Here is a 22,244-nt window from a genome sequence, read left to right as displayed (position 1 = left end):
TTTGACCATCCAAGTACCGGGTCAAATATGAAGCTTTGAACTTATAAACCGAAGATGTGATAATGCGCTGCCTTGCAAGCCCAGTACACACCTCAGGAGGAAGTGTGTATTAAGCAATAACATGTAATAATATTTTGTACAGTGAGTCATTTGCGAAGTTCATTGTGGTCCTCATGTAGAGGAGTGGTTATACCTGACCAATACGGGTCAAAATATAACTCAAGCTACAATTTTTAGTAACGACTGTCGACACCAAATTTAATATAAATCCGTAGATATACTTCATAGACAAAACAGACAGCTAATAATGAAAGGTGGATGATGTATCAACTTGTTCAGGTAGGGTCCAGTGGCAAACTCTTTTTAATACAATGATAACGCTCGGAATCCAGGAGTGCCTGAGATGTCTTGACCAGCTGAGTGAGGATCGATTCTGTACCTTGTACCCTTGGAGTTAATTAATAAATAATAATTTCAATTCAGTTCTTTATTTATTTACGGGCTGAGCTCGGCAGCAAGTGGCCAGTTACGGAGTCAGCTCGAATACAAACAGCAGCAATATGACAACACAGGAGAGAACAAATAAGAAGCAACAAAATAAACAATAAGACAAAGGAAAATGAATCAGTTTAGACTTTCAACACTCAAGGAAGTTTCCTAAAACTATATGTAAATTTACAAACTGCATTTTCTGTTGAAACACGTCTAGCTGAAGGGCAGTAGCTAGAAAAGCAAGTGAACATGTTGAAGCTATGAATGTTCCTAGTAGGAACCCGAAGGTCGACCCGAGGAAAGAACAACATTTAGTGGTTTTAAGATCGTTAATTAAGAACAAAGCATCAAAGTGACGCTGCCTGTTATGCAGTGTCAGCAAATTTAATCTTTCCAATAATTTTTATAGTGATATTCCATAGCATGTAGTAGTCTATTGTGGCAAAGTGGCGCAAATTTTCTGTCTATGTGCTCGAGTTTATTTGAACCAGCAATCGTAACGGAGTTCCAAGCAACAGAAGCATATTCCAGTTGAGATGTGACCAAAGCAAAATACAGCATGAGCAGACTGTCTAATGTGGAAAAAGAAAATGTTATTTTGCGAATTAGCTCTGGTAATTTTAGAGCATGTGAAAAAAAGAAATCGACATGACAATGGAAATGAAGCTTACAGTCAATATGCACATCCAAATCCTTATTGCAGTCTGCTCCCAATATGAAGGAATTCCCGAGTCTCTACTGATAATTTAGAACGTCCATCTTCTTGATGGAAGAGATGACTCTTAATTTCACTGAAATTTAGCTTCATAAAATTCGCAGAACGCCATCTACGTACACAAACAACATGTGACAGTAGAAGAAACCAGTCACTAGGTGATCTAATTTCTCGATAGATCTGAAGGTCGTCAGGGAAGTGAAGACAGTTCGAGTGATTAAATTTCCCTGTGCCTAGCTAATTAAGCACTAAGCCATGAAGACGTATGGGGGAGCGGTTGTACAGGTACACATTGTCTTGACCTCGGCACTAGTTGGAGGTGAGTGGTCAGATTCACGCCCCTACCGCTTTACCCCCCGGGAAACGAACCCCCGCTACCCACAGGACAGGAGGTTGGGTGGACTCCAAGACAGTCTGGAGGACATAGATAATAGAACATTCTTAGCCCTACTGGGACTCGAACTCAGACCTCTCGATAGTCCAGCCCATAGCCAGTCGCTATAGCGACTAGGCTAATTAAATGATTAATTACGTCACATAAATCATTTATAAAAACAGTAAGAAGCCAGGACCCTAAAACTGACACCTGATATACGCCTGAGTGCACGATGAAGGAGAAGCGTACCGGAATAAAGTACACGAGATGGCCTTTTTCTTAAAATAACTGAGAAGCCAGATTAAATAACCGGAAGATAATCCGTAGTAACCGAGTTCGTGATGAAGCGGTGTGTGTGGAGGAAAGTCGAAAGCATTACTAAAAGCAAAACAGATAGAGTCAGTTTCACCGTGAACATCAATGACAATACTACCACTACTACTACCACTACTACTAATGTACATCTACACTATAAACTCATTAATATCTTTGAAGGACGGCAAATTGTATACTCGTACCTTTCAAAAGTATAAGTACTTAGAACCTTGTAATGACACAAGGTTAACGTTATTAGGATGTGAAGTTTAAACACTAAGTTACGTGTTTAGAGATGATTACAACAATGCATGTAGCTTCAACAGTTACTTGCGCTAAACTTTGATTCTAACTTGACTCGGTGAGAGGCTGCCAAGTTCACTACTCTGGTAGCCAAACCGTCTGCGGTTTCAGAACGGCCGCCCACTGATAAAAGCTTTTAACTGCTTTGATAAGGACTAGTTCATTTAAACCATATATTAAATATATAAACGTCTGTATTTCCAAAAATGTAATTCTCGACCAACGCCATTTTAAAGGTTAAAACAAACAAACATGGGCCTACTATGAATATAATATAAATCAAGTGGACTGCTTCATTTTCACGATCCGGCCCAATTTCCCGTGCATTGCATTATCATCTGCCGCGTGCCCGGAGATAAAGGACCTCCTGGGAAATCGCTGCGTTGCACAGAAATTCACGTTCCGGAATAAGCCTGTGTTCCCAGCATTTCCAAATAATACGCAAATAAACATGAAACATGAAAAGTTTCCATGACCGGAGTGGGCTTATACCTGCACAATATTTCAAACATTAATTTCCAGCCTGTGGTCTACACATCGGATCTGAATTACATACTGTACAAGCAAACACGGTGATTATCAGCCTACATCCCACGTATACTGCAAGAAAGTAAATTTGCTCGCACGCCTAATCAAGTTCCATGTTGTGAGAACATAGACAGGAAGAGGGGTATAGCCAAACAGAATCTTAATCTTTGTGTCAGATGAAGGAGCGCGTTACCTTCAAGTCCCGACCGCTTTACCCGTACTCGGTACCTACAACTTTTAGAGGTGAGAAAACTCTTATACTTCTGCCGTGAATCGAAAACAATCCTCGGTTATCCAACCCACAGCCTAGTCACTACACCGAAAGATTGGCCTACACATATTTTGTTAGAATTGTATATACTCGTATAGGTCCTACATATCCTCCTTATGAGGTGCTGGGATAGCTCAGTCGGTATAGCGACTGGCTACGGGCTGGAGGACGGAGGATTCGGAGTTTGAGTCCCAGTGGAGCAAGAATTTCCACTTCTCCACAGCGTCCAGACCGGCTCTGGGACTCACACAGCCTCCTATCCAATGGGTACGCAGTTTCCGCGAGTGTAAAGTGGCCGGGGCGTGAAGCTGACCACTCACCTCCAACTGCTGCCGAGGTCAAGATAATGTGGATCTATACATCCACTATCCCATACGCCTCCATGGCATGGTGCTTAATTAGTTAAGCACAGGGAAAACTTTACCGTTTACCTTTTGCTTGGTTTATTATTTGACACTGAAGATGAAGGCACTACGCTTCTTCGAAACTATGTTAACTTGTATAGGACAATGAGACCTTTCATAGCCACAGCTGTAAGAACCTCAAATCCAATATGGTGGCATTATGTTCGTCCTCCATTCGGTTACCGCGAGTCTTTACATTCAGAAGTGCTCTCGTGTTTTAGCGTCATGTTGTGTTCCGTCAGCACAGTAAGAGAAGTGGATACACCACATACTCGTCTTTTTTCACATCACGTTTCGGCTTACTGAGCCATCGTCAGGAATCTGACTTGTTTACACACCTGCATATATCTTCTAATATTCCTACATGCGCCAGTGTCTACATATTGCAATACAGTTTTGTTTTTTAATAATATGTAATGCTGTTATATATATAAATGCGTATTCACCTCTAAGATTAAATATTAATAGTTAAAATGTTAAATTATTAAAATTAAAAATAACAGTTAAATACTTATGAAACTTTCATTTCCTTGTACTCTAGGAGAATTGTTGTGTCCTGTATGTGATGGTTCTCTTTTGCAGCGTTTCATGATGCGACCCACCAAGTGGTGAGAAATATAACACAGAATTTTTTGTCCTGTCGCTTAATCATTCATAGATGTGAAGGCGGGACATTATTACACAAATCCCTGGATAACAGGTATGTCTGACAAGGATCTAGAATATTTCATATGCCTCATGAAAATTTTCTACAAGAATTTTAAAAAGTTCAGTGACGGTAGTTGTGACATCTCTTAAATTTCTGTACCGCATAGAGGCATAACTATTTATGCTGTAAATATGGTTAGACGAGTAATAGTAACTAGATTTAAGCCGGACGTACAACTGTACAATGTAAGACATGATGCCGGACCTCGGAAAAAAACAACTCTGTTTTACTATTTCATTTATTTTATCCTTGGTCGGGGGGGGGGGGGAAGTTGGGGCAAATGACTTAGAAACAGTTGAGAACAAGTTAAATAAGGGGCCACTATGGATACCAGACACTGGAATGAGGGACCAGATGATATAAGATTTACAAAAATGAAGTAAGGAAAGAGTATAAAAATAATTAATGGATCGTTTCTAAATGTGCAAAGTTGAAATATTCGAGGCTTGCTGTACCTAGCTAAAAACGTAAAGATCAAAAATGTACAAAAGTATAATTTTGCGTATAGTTTTGTATGGGTGTGAAACTTTGTGTTTCGAATTAAGGGAGCACAGACTGAGGATGTCTGAGAATAAGGCACTGGGGAGAACATGTAAGCCCCAAAAGGAGGCTGAAAGAAGTCGCATAATGAGGAACTTCATAATTTGAAGTCCTCGCCAGATATTATCATGATTATGAAATCAAGGGAGGCTGATATGAACGAGGAATCGGTGGGAGAGAAATGCATGCAAAGTTTTGGTAGGAAAACCTGAAGGAAAGAGGCGCTAGGAAGACACAGACGTAGATGAGAAGACATCAAAATAGATCTTAATGAGGTAGGAAGAATGTGGACTGGACTCATCTGTCTCAGGATAGGGACCAATAGTGAACTCTCGGGTTCCGTAAAATGCTATAAACTTCTTCGCTAGCCGAGCCACTGTAGTTCCCCATCGTTCCGCATTATGGCGTTAGTAAGGAAAGAGGCCGCAATGGGCATGAATGCTTATGGGAGGCCAGAAAAGAATGAAGAAGGTTTTGGCGTAAGACGAGTAATTGTGGTGGAAAACTCAGTGTATTATTATTATTATTATTATTATTGCTACCATTCAGTCCAGAATATTTTGTCTTCTCATCTGCTCTTAATAACATAAAAATTAGAATATACAAAACCACAATTTTGCCGGTGGTTCTGTATGGGTGTGAAACTTGGTCTCTGACACTAAGGGAGGAACACAGACTGAGGGTATCTGAAAACAGGGTACTGAGGAGAACATTTGGACCGAAGAGGGATGAAGTGATAGGAGGTTGAAGAAAACTGCATAATGAGGAGCTTCATGACTTGTACTCTTCTCCAAGTATAATTAGAATGATCAAGACAAGGAGGAAGAGATGGGCAGGGAATGTAGCACGAATGGTGCGAACAGGAATGCATATAGGATATTGATTGGAAAGCCAGAAAGAAAGGAAAAACACTAGGAAGACAAAACATAGGTGGGTGGACAATATTAAAATGGATCTTAAGAGAGATGGGAAGGGGTGGTACGGACTGGATTGATCTGGTTCAGGACAGGGACCAGCGGTTGGGTCTTGTGAGCATGGTAATGAAGCTCTTGAGTAGCTGCACAATTGGTAGCTTCTCAAGAAGGGCTCAGCTCCATGTAATTATTATTATTATTATTAGTAGTAGTAATAATGAGTCTGTATATAAACGGGCTACATGTTGGACGGCAGGGGTTCGATTCCCGGGGTGCAAGATTATTCTGTACTCCACAGCGTTCAGACCGGCTCTGGGGTCCACCCAGCCTCCTATCCAATGGGTACCTGGTACCGTTTCCCTGGAGGTGAAGCGGCAGAGGCGTGAAACTGACCACTCACCTCCAACTACGCCGAAGCTATGGTGGAACTATGCCTTCACCCCCTTATACATCTTCATCACACGATGTTTAATTAATAATACACAGGGGCAAATTTCAGGATATAGTCAGTCCTTCACTGGACTATAACGATTGATTGATTGACTGACTGATTTATTGTTTGGAAATTTAAATGGTTCCAAGTCGAACATACTGCATCGAGAATTTCCTGTCATTCCTTTCACCAACCTGTCGTTCAAAATAAACAGAAACCTGTCTCTGCAAGGTCAATACCGTTCCATAATATCTGCCATCTTAGTATAGACCTAGAAAGACTAGAGAAACCTTCAATGCAGCTTCAGAATTCGATCTAGGACGCTAACTCATTTTATTCATTACAATTACACAAAGTCTGATGCATTCTGTGACAGTAAATTACATAATTAGAATATCAGCTTACATGGACTTTCAACTGATTGGGAATGGCTACCATTATGAACCCTACATTATTCATGGAAATACTTTGAAGGGAAGGTCTTGACCTCGCATGAGGACATATTCAGTCAATACAGATGTGAAAGTAATGTTAAATAGCATCAAATAGTGAAAACATCAGTGACCTACTTTTAAATCAATAATTTAATGACTTACTACTTGAACTTGGAAGGCCGCATGAAGGTGGATTTGGATTGATCATTGTTTGACATGAAAAAATACCACCTTCACTTCAGAACTGCTAATGCAGAGTATAGTCTAGCAGTGTTTCAGATGTACTCACTGCCTCCAACTTCAGAGTAGCACAATCTTCCAAAGCATTAATACTAGTAATTTTCTACCAGACTGCATGACATTGCATCCCAGAAGGCAGTATTCATATTCACTGTTTGTCATAAACTCAGATTTCACAACAGTCAGTTACTCTGCAGATGGTGTAAAAATTTATACAGACTTCCTGTTTACTGTTCTGGCTTATGTTCCAATGTAGTCACCTGCTAATCCCATCAACTCACCCTATCATATTGTGGATAAACTTAAAAATATCACATATATATTACACATGCTGCACCTTGTGACAACGTGCAGTGACACTGCTCAGCAACCAGCATCGAGCATACTGATCACATACTATAAAACATTGCCAACATTCTGAGTACTGCCCTATCATGCCCACTATGAGCAAGAAACAACATACATATAGATATATTATTACGATAACAAAACACATTTCATTCTACACAGTAATTAAAATACATAATGTGATTGACAAGTTCTACACATGATCTCAGAGCCATTTTGAAATACTTCACCATTCACTGTCCCTACAATACAAACACAGCTATGCAATTACTTCTACAGGAAATCAGATGATCACACATACAAAATAAAATACTAATTTTAAATCTGGTTGTAATTATTACCCAATAAACTGGGGGTTCATATTTTAACCTGTTGAGAAGACCATTAAAATTAAATGAGGAATCATTTCCTATAAATCTTCATGATCCCCCCCCCTTTTCCAGCATTCCTTTCCTATATCCCGTTCATGCCTTTATCTCCTTTCCTCCTTTATCTATCAAACCAGCGATTTAAGCTATATTTTTTCCTTCGCATAGAAAAGTTCTGAATGCAGAAATGCCACCTGTATATGTGAAATATGTATGTTTGTGTGCACATGTATACACACAGTCAACTATACGCTGCCTCCTTAATATCTATTTCAGAAATGCTCTCTGATGCCAAGAAAGAAAAAGCACAACAGACTAGAAGAGGTCATTCAATGTAGCCCATGTGTACATGTTGTCCATGTATTGACGAACAGAGGTATAGAACCGCCAGTACTAGACAGAGGTGGGTGCTCAGCTTCATGCTCTGGCTACTTTACCCCAAAGCAACACCTATGCTAATTGAACAGAAGGCTGTATGGGCCCCAGACCCAGTCTGAACACTGTGAACAACAGAAAAATCTCTTGTTCCTTCCATGAATCAATCCCAAACTTCTCAGCTGTTTAAACCACAGTCTCTCAACCTGAAGGCATTAAAATTAAGATATAAGGCAACATTAACATGGACGTACTCAAACTGCCATGACTAAGTACACACATTAATCGAATCAGTCCAGATAAGATGAACTAAATGCAACTCATACATAACGCTGCTGCAAAGACAGATACTGAGTTTCACTCAGCTCATGCAGTGTGACAAATCTTGTAACAGTATACAAAATCATGCATTGTGTGCTTCACAAGAATAGGCTGGAGGCTAAGATACGAACTCCAACACCCTTTCCCTTTCATCAGTTGAGAAAAGGAGTTCAGAGGTGAGAGCAGAAGACAGTACGTTGCGGACTGCCATGCAGGACAGTTCATTAAATAGTTGATCTTGACGCTTGCTCTCTAGAGGTACGAAACAAGGAACCATGCAATCTCTCAAGTAGCCCATTTAGGTTGCAGTGGCTACGTCTGCGATATGCCCCTTGTTTGTCCGTTGTCTTCACTAGTGAAGCCCGAGGGAACAACACACAAACAAGGGGCATATCACAGACGTAGCTGCTGAAACAGACTGTCTGGAATACACACATCACATAGCTTTAAACAAGGGGACGATGCCCCTTGAGGTGGAGTAGGATTTTACGAAAGATTTTAATTTACGTAGACTGCAACGGGAAATTTTAGCATGCATTAAAGCAGTGTAACACTTTACCCATCGAAACATCTGAGGATCGCCGTCTGTGGCCGAAACATGTTGTGTTGGTGTTCAATGGTGAATATTTTAACGATTGTTGCATTACTGACAGACTAAATACACAGACATTTAATTAAAAATGTGCAACAGGATACTGAAATACAGAATTCAATTAGATCAGTAGACGCCCACCAGAATATTTTACCGACCTACACTTACTCGTATACTAATGACAGACAGGAGAGCATAGTTGGTACTGTGACTAGCTAACGGTTGGATGACCAAGGCGTTGTGGTTTGGTTTCCCAGAAAGAACAAGAGACTTTCATCTTCTCCAGTGTCATAATCTGTTATGGAGCCAGCCCATCCTCGTACCAATTGGGTAAATCTGTTACTTTACCTGAGGGTAAAATGGCTGAGGAGTGAAGAATACCACCGCCCTTCAGCTACAACTGAAAGTTAAGAATGCATTGCTATGTGCAAAGTGACAAACGACTAAGTAACATTATTCGTGTATCCTGACTGGCATAAAATCAGGGAAAGCTCTTCCTGTTGGGCACAATATGTATGATTTGTCGCAGTCATAAGACAATTCCAACTAGATAACTCTGCTGTCTATGAATTTTAGAACACCTGTCAACAAACACTCTAGTAACATGCAATAAACCAATTATCTGTTAAAATTACAAAGCCTGGGCCTATACAAGTACATGAAAATATAAAATCTAAAAACTTCAGGTAATACAAAGCAGATGCTTAAGGATGGTGGAAACTATTGACACGTGTTGGGTATGTCATGCGACAAATAACTTCACGTGGGTCTCGGATTTAGCGAATCTTTATTGGACTCTCACTCTTACACACCTTACAATTATTACCACTTGCAATATCACTTGACTTCTTGCCCAGTACTCCAATGCGACGTCTCAACTATCCTTGGCCGTGGTTGGATCTCAACTGTCTTCAGCAACGGCTATCCCAATACTGTATTCCTACTATCTTTTGTCTCTCTGTAGCTCTCGGCTTATGTAGGTGTTCTGCGGACGTCTGCATTCGGTTTGTTCTAGCGTTTCCATGGAAGTAACCCTTTTGGATTCTAAACATGTCACAACATTGCAGAGCAACAAATGTTAACTTCTTATATGCAGATTTATCAAGCCTTAAATTGAATGAATACCTTACCTCCAACTTCTACGAGCAAACAAAATCATAACAAACTGAGTNGATAGGATTTATGGAAGTGAAATAAAGTATAGTATAGTATAGTATACTTGTGTATGGAACTTATTAATCAAAACTATCCAAAGTGCACAAGAAAGCAAGGAGTATAGTTCTGCAACGAAATGAGGAGATAGGGCATAGAGAACCCAAGAAGACAAGAAGCATGAGGATATAGAGAACAAGAAATTCTGGGAAGAACTAATCACCTGCTTTCCTTGATTCGACACAGACAACATAAAAAATTACGTGTCCAACAATTCTTCTGTTGTTGCATGTGTATTCCTTGACACGGTAATGTTTTGATCAAGCTGTTGCATAGCAATGAAAGAGGCTTCTTTACTGAGCTGTTGCCTACTAACAACAGAGGGAGACATATGCAGACATAACAGACTGATGGGATGAATTTATGAAGTATCCCAGTGAGATGGGCTCAGGTGCCATGATATACATACCAAGTTTCACAATGAATGGTTCAGCCGTTCAAAAGATGGTAGGTGGGGATACACAGGCACACAGGAGGCATGGGAATCGCATAAGCCTACTTTTATTTTTTCAAAATAAGTAGGCTAATAAATGAAAACCATCTACTGCAATTGCAGCACCTGCAAAACAAAGTTCTCCATACCACTGGAAATTTTCCAAGGCACACACCAGTTCGCGGTCAAGCATACGATCATTTGATGAGAGTGCTGTTGTAGTAGGAGTTAGTAATGACAGGGCATGATCTGCTGTACTCAGCCTTGACTGACAGAGGCCCTGAATATGTTGTGTATATATACATTTAATAACATGTAAAATGTAAACTGTACATAGCGACAAGACTTATTGCTGCTGACTGTAACTCTGGCAAATGGCAGCCCCATCCTCTTGTCAGAGAGAGCGCCCCACATCAAACTGCAACTGCAACTGTCTGACAGTAATAAGGATCTGGTCTTAGGCCCCAGGTGGGTGCTTCATTCCAAGATAGACTGGCCAACTAACTGTCAGTTGTAACATAACTTTGACTTTGAGTTGAGACTGATGGTGAGTCTGCAGGCAGTCAGTACTAGCCAGTTGTGGCTAGGAGTCAATGGTCAGGAATTACAGCCATGAGACAGTCAGTAGCCAGTAAGGACATGAACACAGAAGCTGAGTAATCTACAGTGTTGGGAGCGGTTCCAAAGAAGTGACTAGTAAGCACAGAGAAGACTTAATGCATGTGACACGCAATTGTTAAGTGCATGAACTAGAAACAGCACTATAAGTTTTTGTAGTTACAAATTGTAAGCATCCAGTATATCCAATTACCAATCGAAACTCCATGTCTAGTTACTTAACATGTGACAATACGATGGGAAGCATAAGGGTTAGTTTGGGTAGGTGGATGATTCAAACCTAGGAGCACATTTATATTTACAGTTTTTTCAGTCTTCTCATCTGGGAACTTATACGCCTCTAGTGAATAAACGGTTCTCAAAACTACCTGCCATACCATATTCATTTAATCAACAGAAGCAACCTATATATGAATGACATACCATCTTCACACCAGACAGCACCACAGAAATGAAACACAACACTATCAACATACAGGCACCCTCAGTAACCACACACAAGTGCACAGCACGCCACGAACAAACACAGGATGATACCAAGAATCTGCTTCTCAAGATAGACAGATGGCACAGGTTCAGCCCCCATCAAGAAAGATGATAGGAAAAGGGACATGAACCTACTTGGTTTATAAATTTTAACTTAAATAACAAAGTTTTAAAAAATTTTAATACCAAGAAAGCTGCTGTAGTTGTGGAAAAGTTGGATTTTGTACATATTGTGCATTACAAACATTGTATGTATATGCATTTTAACACTCAAAACATTTATCGTGATAGCAGCTTCAGAAAAGTATCGATATCCCTCTGATGATGGTCTATAGGGACCGAAACATGTGAGGGTGTCAAGTTTTCAAGTAGTAAAATCTTCAATACTCACACTGGACGGAGTTGCTTTGTCTTTGTAATTTGTTAGTGTGACGGACCAGAATGAAACAAATCAAACTCAAACACAACATTACCTCTCTTTTCAGAATAAAGAACTAAAAAAGCAGGACAGCGAAGCAATTATGATGACCATACAAGGTCAAAAGTGCTGCAGATGTGACAAGTGAAAAAGTGACAACACAGCACACTAACAGTCTCTGGGCACGACAAGAAGTTGTGCCTACAAGACTGCCCACACAAATTAAACCATTAATTATATATATTTATTTTCACTGCAATTGGGCTTATGCCCAGTGGCAGTGTTTACAAAAACGGACATACATTCAACAGAGATACAGCACATACGTCTCAAGAAATTTCACAGTACAATACAAGTACAATGACCTAATACAAGTACACTTCACTTGCCCTACTGATTTTGCTTTCCTAACCTTCTTTCTAAATATATGCACTTTAACAGTGTGAGTCCCAATCACCCCTTCAGGTAACTGGTTCCGGTCAGCAATGGTCCTGTTCACAAAGGAAAACTTCCAAACATCTGTTCTTATTTTCCTAAGATGATCGACTCTACTCATGTAGTATGGTGCCTGTAATCTGTCCCCTATATCTTTCCACGCCCTATCACCGTTATATGCTTTATAAAGTGCGCACATCCTTGCTGTCATGCTACACTGCGCCAAAGATTCCCAGACTGAGCCTCCTGTATAATGGGCAAATTTAGCAGCTTTATTTTGAATCTGGTCTAAAGCAGTGATCTGACATTCCCTGTATGGATCCCAGCACACCACCCCATATTCAAGAATGACACGTACTAGCAACGTGTAGGCTAAACATTTGGTATTTTTATTACCCCTTTTTACAATATGCATTACGAAATGTAGTGCCCTCCAGGCTTTTCGGACCATGTAATTTACCTGGTCAGCCCAGCTTAAATCACTTCGTATGATAATTCCCAAATATTTGCAAAAGCTAGCGTCAGGAATATTTTGGTCCCCAAGAGGGTAATTTAACGGATCCCTCACCCGTGCTCTCGTGAAGCTCACTGCCTTACTTTTATTTGGATTTATTTTAATTTCATTTTCTACCGCCCAGTTTCCCAGTCTATCCAGATGTCTGTAATTTTTCTATATCCTTGACATTTAATATAAATTAGGGTAACAGAACACTGAAATGTAACTGTAGATATCTTCTTGAGAGGTCACTGACAACATCCGTCCTTCCTGTAAGGGCATGCATGTGGTGCTGGTGTAATGAATTACACACTTCAATAACTTGCTTGATTTTTAATTACTTTATCAAGTTCCTGCAACCTCATTGCTGACAGCAACATTTGTACATATGGTTTGCTTTTTTTCACAGGTTTGTATCAGTGATAACACCTGTGCCCTGTTTCATGCAAGAGACTCTCCACCAATAAATCCACATTTGTGTCTATATATGGTTGGTGAACCCAGGTAGCTACATGATACATGATAGCTGCTTTAGTGCTGCAGTGAGCTATGTTATTCTTCACTCTGTTCTTTGCTCTAAGTTCAAGTGCGTAAGCCTCATAAACCTCTTCACTTACTTGCCCTGAAATATAAGAATTTTAATTACATTAATTGTTCCATTTTACCATGCATGTGTAAAATTTTATTTATTTATGGTAGCTTCAAATGGTAGGATGATTGGTGAGTAATTGATTGAAAGGGATATGGAAGGAAATGGTTGTGGTCTAATTTTGGGTACTATCCCAGTATATACCTGGTGCAAAACAAAAAGCATAAAATCATTAAGTCAGTCTACAGGACCTCTTGAATACAATGCAGGGAAGCTTTTCATTCAGCTGCAATGTTTGGTTGTGCTACTGAGATCACATAACTTCATAAACCATTATACAAGAATATTTAATACTCAGTACACATAAGTTTTGAAGCATGCCACAGTTAGTAGATGTAACTTAGTTTACAGATGAACATATTTGTAAGAACTCACAGTGTGAGTCTGTCTTGCAACTTCTGAACCAGCTGACCGAAGTTCATAAAATCTGATACGAACGTTATGTTATTATAGGCCACCTGAACATTGTACTTTTTTAATTTCCTACAGACAGTGATAACATCAATGACACATGAACTTGTGAGGTGGGAGTGATACTAGCACCAAGAATCCTGAAATTATGTATGGCAATATCTTCTGTTAATTTCTTGTACAATGTAAAATAACATGTCCACTGCATGAAACCTATATTTATCTTGTTGTTTGATGGTGACAACTAGTGACTCAATGGGACCAAATGTGACATTTTATATAGAGAAAGCATAAAGAGCCCATTAATTATTTGAGTTTTGTTTACATCAATTATAGCAAATATGGTGATGATGTCAAACTGAGATTATGCCTAACAAATTTTAGATAGACATTACCTGTACATACGTAGTAAGGCTTTCCTAAAAAGAAACTACTATTAGAAATAACAGCAATTTGTAACAGAGCTACAGTTGGAAGCAACAGAAAAATTCTGACTTCAGTAGGTTTCGACTGCATGACCATCTAAGCAGGTATATGGCACAATACCCCATGAGCTGAATTGTGTTTTATTGATTATGAGTAAAGTCACATTACCTAAATAATGATTAATAATATAAAATTTGTAGGATTGGAAATCTGGAATAAGAAAGTAAGCTTGATGAGTTCTGCCAGGAAGTTCTTGTTTTCACGGTCTAGTTCTAGCATAAATAAAGTTAATCAGTCTGTCTACAGCAAAATTTAAAGAGCAGCTTTCGCAACATTTTATATTCACTCTTTTCCTGCAATAAAAAATAAAACTGAACCCTGCATAGGTCCACCACCAGAAGCTTTCTGCCACCAACTTTATGAATTTACATCACATTATTACAATAAATGTTAAATCTTTACTATTTATACTATTTGAAATATCTTCTGGTAGTATACATGCATGTTAATAACAGATGACAAGAGATTTATATTTTTCCATATTGAAGTGTCTCTTTTTAAAATTGTTTGTGCATATTTGTAATAACCACTCGTAAAGTGCTTCCCCTGCATCTGTGAGAAAGGGCTGGGGGGGGGGGGATCAGGATGACTGGCCTCTGGGCATGGTGGTGAAATCATTAAAAGATGGTTCCATTCTATAAAGACAGAATTGCAAAGTTACATTTTTACCATATCTGTCTGATGACCATGTGAGGAACAGAGGTGTTTTATTGATATTTTGAAGTTTCTCAAGTTTCCCCACACTGTACATCTGTTGGGTAACTGCTCGTAGCTGTCCTACTATTTCATTCTGAAACAGAAAAAAAAAACTTTGATGAAAATTGTCTAATTAATTTCTGAATGCTTTTGCTGAAGATGCACCACATTCTGTTATTTTACCCTGGATATTATCCACTATCCAGTTTCCTAACACAAGCACAAGGCTGAGATCCAGTGAATAGGAGTTACTAAGTCTAATGGCATTTATCCATAATTCCATGGTAATATACCAGTCCATGCCAAACAGTAATGGAATTGACCCTCTGAAATTTAGGTCCCTTCTGATGCAAGGTCTAATTGAGAAATGGTCTGCTCTCTCTTATCCTGGATATGGCTGACCTTGAATCAAACTGCCTGCAAACAAACTGACTGAATGCCATGTCCTACAGCGAATTCTGTGGCAGTCCAAGTTAGAGGTAAAAGGTATCCCTATAACAGGCTGTGAAGGCCCATAGGGTTGACAGATGCTGAGGCTCCCACATTTTCTCTAGACATTCAGCTCACAGATGGTGGTAAGGTTGTCAGCCTTAAATGCCGGCCACACTTTACACGCCCCAGGAAGATTCCTGGTACTCATTTCTGTTAGAGGCTGAGGTGACCCTGGATACATAGTGTGGCTGGAAGGATTAAGTAAACTAAAAAAAAAATCCACTGTCATATGGAATATATCAGTGAATTTTGTCGCAAGAGCTCAACATGTGGCGCACTGTAGTGAAATCTGTGTTCTGGCTGCTGAGCAATGACCAAAAGGAACACTGTGTTGCTGTTTGCTCTAAGTTTAAGGAATTGACTGAAAACGACCCCAACTCCATCTCCACCATCACTACTGGTGATGGAAACTGGGTTTATGGATATGGCCCTGAGACACAGTAGCAATCATCTCAGCGGAAGAAACCAAATTCATGGGGACCCAAGAAGGCACAACAAATTCAAAACAATGTCAAATCACAAAAGATAAAACAACTCCGTCCAGTGTGACTGTTGAAGTTTTTACTACTTCAATTCTTAACAACAAGGTACAAAGAACACATAAGAAACATAAGACTAAACAAAGATGAATCAGCAATTGCCCAACATATACTAAACAAACGCCATCAGTACTTACCGGTGACAGTAATCATGGAAATGACTGAGAGAGGAAAAAAAAAAAAAAGCACCATGAATATAAAAGACTTCCATATATATTGCTTTAATAAGCTCAACAAATTGACAGAAGAACAAAAACACGCAAAAGAAAGTAATAACCAACATAACATGTTCGACCTCATAATACAACATCAGAACACACCCACATTAAGGTCACAGACACANTCCTTCTCAAGAAAGACAGGCGACACAAGTTTGGCCCCCATCAAGAAAGGCAATAAGAGAAGAGACACGAACCTATTTGGTTTAGAAATTTTAACTTAAATAACAAAAGTTTTAAAAACTTTAATATACCAAGACAGCCACTGTAGTTGTGAAAACTTTGGATTTTATATATATTGTGCATTACAAACATTGTATGTGTATATATTTCAACATTCAGAACACTCATTGTACTAGTGGTTTCCAAAGAGTATTGATGTCCTTCTGATGACGGTCTATAGGGACCGAAACATGTAAGGGTGTTAAGTATTGAAGTGGTAAAAACTTCCAACAGTCATACTGGACGGAGTTGTTTTATCTTTTGTAATACTGTTAGTGTGACGGACCAGAATGAAACAAATCAAATGTCAAATCAATGTTGATTTGTTTTTTAACACTGAAGGCATTATACACAAGGAATCTATTCCACTAGGACAGACTGTGAATAGAAACTTATACTGCGATGTTCTGAGACAGCTGAGGGAAAACATCTGTTGCAAAAGTCCAGTCAAGTGGCACAACAATTCTTGGGCCCTGCCCCATGACAATGTGCCCACTAACACCTCACTCCACATGCTGCAGCTTTTGACTTCAACGAAAATAACAGTCACCACCCACCCACCCTACTCACCAGACCTCGCCCCATGATTTCTTCCTATTTCCAAAAATTAAATTGAAGCTCAAGGGGTGATGTTTTGAGGGCACTGAAGATATCCAGGCCAAATCGCAGGACATGCTTAAGATGCTGACACAAAATATCTTCCAGCAGTGCTTCAAATCGTGGAAACCTTGCTGCGATCGCTGTATTAATTCAGAAGGGGACTACTTTGAAGGAGATGGAGGAGAATAACAATTGCAATAGGTGGTTAAGCTTAGGCAGACGAATTTAGGGAAATTTCATAAACTTGGGTCAAAGGTCAGGGTCAAATGTTATTCTGCCCTGAGTTATTGCGGGTTGGATGCCAAATGAAAGCTCTACTCATGAGCCCTAAATTTGCACTAGAATAAACACTATATCTTAATTGGGATCAATTATAAGTGTTTTAGTGGATCTAAACGAGGGAAAATACTACAATCACTCAAAATTTCAAAATGTTCTACCCCTCCAATTAACGAGCACAAGGAGGTAAAATTCCACGTCACTTCCTAATGCAATCCAACACAGAACCAGAGATTGTCATGAAAATTCTGCCCCTAAAGTGTATTGGTTTCACATGGAATAAACCTATAGAAATTAAACTGGCACCTCTAGGGTCAACATACCATTGTCTGTACCACTTCATTCAGCTGCTCACACTGCTCCTGAAGCCCTTCTGGATATATCTGTGAACTGCCTTCAGCTCCACCTTCGATCCTGAATATAAAAATTCAATCTGTCTCTGGTCCTTGATTCTCAATTCAGATTGCACTTTCATCATAACTCTACCAGATTTCACCACAAAATGGTAATGTATCGAAACCAATGGAACCTTTTATTTGTGAGTACTCATCACAGTAATGAAGTCTGTGGAGTTCACTGTAGTTTTATTCTACTGGAACACTGGTTTTGTAACACAAAAAGTTCAGTACCTTATAAAGGTACGTACTGGTAAAATTTCAGTTGACGAAGGCACTATTGTAAGCAATGTTCTCCTCCAACTCCATCCGTTCACAATGAAGTTCTCCCCATTCCACAGCTGTGATTACGTACAGGTAACAGCCTGCTGATGCTCTGCAGTGTGAGGGTGTGGCGGGACTGGAAGATACTAAGGCTCTGCCAACCTTACAAGTGTAACTTCTTCCTACAATATCTTGCACCTAATTTATATTTAGGAATATGTGAAGCATCCATTTCATAGTCCATTAGATGATGTTCTGCCACACAAATTACACTGGGTTCCTCATTTAATAAAGATATCATTAACTTATTAATTTTCCCTTTTATTCCCCTAATATTTAGATGAAATATCTTAAATAGGTTATTTATATCATCATTCTTATTACACGACTGATTACTTAGTTGTTCAAACACAATGTGCTTTTGTCAATTTGAAATTACTTCTGCCACAAAAAATCCTTGCTTCTCGTGATGGTGGCTTTATTTTGCCTACTTAAGGTCCTACCTACTTGTGTCCTACCATCTGATATTCTACCTTCTTCTACCGGAACGTCTAGGTCCGCAACGTGAGACATAACTTCTTCATTGTCTGACGTGGCAGCTTTAGTTTCTTCTTGTGTAATTATATTATCCCCACTTGAAGTATAACTTATCCCATCCTCATATTCAGTTTTCCAGTACAATTTGATTGGTAACAACATTAGCTATCTTCAATGCTGCTTTTCCTTTACCCATATTGTTCATATGCAGACCATGTTTAGTAAAAAATTCCCTTTTGGCATCTACTTTTACCACTTTAACATGCTTGAAAGGCTTCATAAGCTTCACTTAGTGATCAAATTCTGGCAGAACTTATTCAAGCAGGAGGTGAAATATTACATTCTAAGATTCATAAGCTAATTAATTTTATTTGGATTAAGGTAAAATTGCCTGATCAGTGGAAGGATTACCAATTGTACCAATTCATAAGGGTGATAAAACTGACTGTAGTAAATATCGTGGGATATCAATGCTGTCAACTTCATCCAAATTTTACCTAATATCCTTCTCTCAAGGTTACGTCCAAATATAGTGGAAATTACTGAGGATTATCAGTGTGGTTTTGACAGTGGGGTAGGTTTCCTCCGAGTACTTTGGTTTCCCCTGCCAATCTTCATTCCATCAAATTCTCCACAAATAAGAATATCTAACTAATTCTAAATTGTAATCAACTGTAAACAACTGTAACTATTGTAATTTTAATCTTACTCATATATTAAATTGGTAATATTCAGAATTAACTTGACTTGTCCTATATCATGTACAATAATCTACAGTGACGAAATAAATAAATAAATAAATAAATCAATCAATCAATCATAACATATCAACTACCGATCAATTTTTTTTGACAGATACTGGAGGAAAATGGGAGTACAATGAGACAGTATATCAGCCATTCATAGACTTTCAGAAACACTATGGTTCAGATAGGAGGGAAGTATTGTACAATATTCCCATACAGTTTGAGGTACCCACGAAACTAATTAGGCTGATTAAAATGTGTTTAAATGAAACCCATGGTAAAATCTGTATATGTAAACATCTGTCTGATAACTATCCTATCCAAAATGGTCCAAGTCAAGGTGATACTTTATTACAACTTCTTTTCAAATTTTGTCTTAGAATATGCCATTAAATGAGACATATCAGCTGCTGGTCTATTCTGACTACGTGCACCTACTGAGAGATAACACTGATACCAAAAAGAAAAACACTGAAACTTTAACTGATGCTAGTAAAGAGGTTGTTCTAAAAGCAAAAGGTAGAGGAAATTAAGTATATGTTGCTGTCTGGTCACAAGAATGCAAGGCAAAATCATGACATAAAGATAGAAAACAGATGTTTTGAAAATGTGGCACAGTTCAGATACTTGGGAGCTACTATAACAAATCAAAATCTGATTCAGAGGGAAATTAAGAGGAGACTGAACTCAGGTAATGCTCGCTACCATTCAGTCCAGAACCTTTTGTCTTCTCGTCTGCTGTCTGAAACCTTAAAGCTTAGAATATACAAAACTATAGTTTTGCCTGTGGTTCTGTATGGGTGTGAAACTTGGTCTCTGACATTAAGGGAGGAACACAGACTGATGGTGTTTTAGAACAGGATGTTGAGAATATTTGGTTAGAGAGAGATGAAGTGACAGGAGGTTGGAGAAACTGCATAAAGAGCTTCATAACTTGTTCTGTTCTCCAAGTATAATTAGAATGATGAAGGCGTGAAACATGAATGGGGGCAAAGAGGAACGCATATAGGATATTGGTGAGAAAGCCAGAAGGAAAGCAACCACTACGAAGACTAAGATGCAGGTGGGTGGAAATATTAAAATGGATCTTTGATATAGGATTGGGTGGTATGGACTGGATTTATCTGGCTCAGGATATGAACCAGTGGAGGGCTCGTGTGAACATGGTAATGAACCTTTGGGCCTCATAAGATGTCGTAAAATTCTTGATTAGCTGCACAGCAAAATAATCTCCACCAGCTTCTTGTAAATTTTAGTAAATACTAAAAGGGAGTTTACTCTTTAGGAACAAAGGTCTATAATAATCTACCATAGCATATTAAGGATATATTGAGTGACATTAAGAGTTCTGAGGTATAATTAAAACAATTTTACATTCTTTTTATTCTTTACAGCAATATTTTGGTTATAAATCTTTTTTAAGATGCGAGTAGTTATCTTGCTTTACAATTAAAAGAAGACAAGATTGTCAGTCTGTGTTCTGGTTTTTAGATGCTTATTTTAGATATACACAATCTTTATATCACTGTATACTAGTCTTTATTTCAATTTATTATATATTTAATGTATGTTATACAAAACTCATTAATGACATTGTGTTTTAACTACTGAATTTTTAATTAATAGACTTGTAAAAAACTGTACAAATTGTATAAGGTTTGCCATTAATTTTACTACTAAAATTAACTTATTTACTATATTGTATATGTTTATCAGTAGTTTATTACAAATGTATATGCTATTGGATGACATCTGTAATTCTTAGTTGTGACTGTAACCAGGATGATCTCCACATCCACATGAGAATGTATTCTTGACAGGATTTATGGAAGTGGAACAAATGCAATGAAATGAAATGAAACAACTGGCAGCTTCTCAAGGGCTCATCTCCATGAAGTTATTTATGGTAAAGGTAACTGGCTGAGGAGGCCCATAGAGTGGTGTGACGTTGAGGCTTCCATAGATTCTAGACAACTAGCGGTGAGGTTGTCAGCCTTACGCACCATACGCCTTTTACCCCTTGGTACTCATTTCCATTCAAGGCTGAGTCAACTCTGGGGCCACAGTGTGGTTGGAAAGATTAGGTCAATTGTAAAATGCAATGACCTCATCGGGAATCAGACCCACGACCATCTGGCTAACTATCCAACAAATAATAATTCAGACAAGAACTATGATTTTAAGAAAACAATGTTTGATAGAAATGCAGTACTTACAGAACTGGAAGTTTCATGCTCGTTATAATGTTCAGTATTTGTACTCCAAGCAAATGTTGAGCATTCCATTCTTGTATGAGATTGTACAGGTCTGCAGCCAAGTCTCGTACTCTTCGAGCATTTCCAGTCAGATTACCACACTGGAGTAACTTTTTTGCAGGACTTTCTTGAACTAAATAACACAATGATATCCAACCATTAATCGTACGTCTAACAGGATAATGGGAAAACAGTTATGGGAACAAAAACAAATCTAGGATTCAGTGGCCAACAGGGCCGGTCTGGACCGATTAACCTGTCATAATCAATAGTAAAATATACACCGTAATACAGTAGAATTTGTTTGAAATACCCTGATATGAAGGTGTAAATCTGCAATGTTAACGTCCCAGTTGGAATTTGAAACCAATTTTGGAAATCTGTGTTCATTTACCTGCAACGCCTGAAAAATGCGGCAGTGACTTGTTGCCAAACGACGTAATTCCCTCCATTTTAGCAAGATTACCATTTATGGCATTAGTATGTGACCCATGTCCATGCATAGCTCCGTTCATAAATGTAACTAGTGTTTAAACGTTAACATTATATTGTTTTGGACAAAATGTGCACTGGTTTTCTTCGGTATGCACAATCAATGATTTTGGTCTGCAATTTCCGGGTTCGTACAATTTCCTGCCTTCTACAGGTTCTACAGTCTCAATCGGTCTGAATTATAGGG

General features: G+C 38.7%; 1 protein-coding gene across 1 annotated transcript; it reads right to left on the bottom strand.

Annotated features, from left to right (window-relative positions):
- Positions 1 to 12,914: 12,914 nt before the first annotated feature.
- Positions 12,915 to 22,083, bottom strand: LOC111872859 (cyclin-dependent kinase 2-interacting protein). The gene is made up of 5 exons (XM_023867084.2): positions 21,960 to 22,083; positions 21,527 to 21,698; positions 17,692 to 17,782; positions 14,992 to 15,112; positions 12,915 to 13,398 (listed from the first exon to the last, which is right to left on the bottom strand). The coding sequence occupies exons 1-5, from the start codon at positions 22,078 to 22,080 to the stop codon at positions 13,193 to 13,195; spliced, it is 711 nt and encodes a 236-aa protein (XP_023722852.2). The 5' UTR covers positions 22,081 to 22,083; the 3' UTR covers positions 12,915 to 13,192.
- Positions 22,084 to 22,244: the final 161 nt, after the last annotated feature.

This window comes from Cryptotermes secundus, unplaced genomic scaffold (genome assembly GCF_002891405.2).
Source record: "Cryptotermes secundus unplaced genomic scaffold, Csec_1.0 scaffold298, whole genome shotgun sequence".
NCBI lineage: Eukaryota > Metazoa > Arthropoda > Insecta > Blattodea > Kalotermitidae > Cryptotermes > Cryptotermes secundus.
The sequence above is the reverse complement of the archived record's forward strand: the minus strand, read 5'-3'. Positions and strand labels throughout refer to the sequence as shown.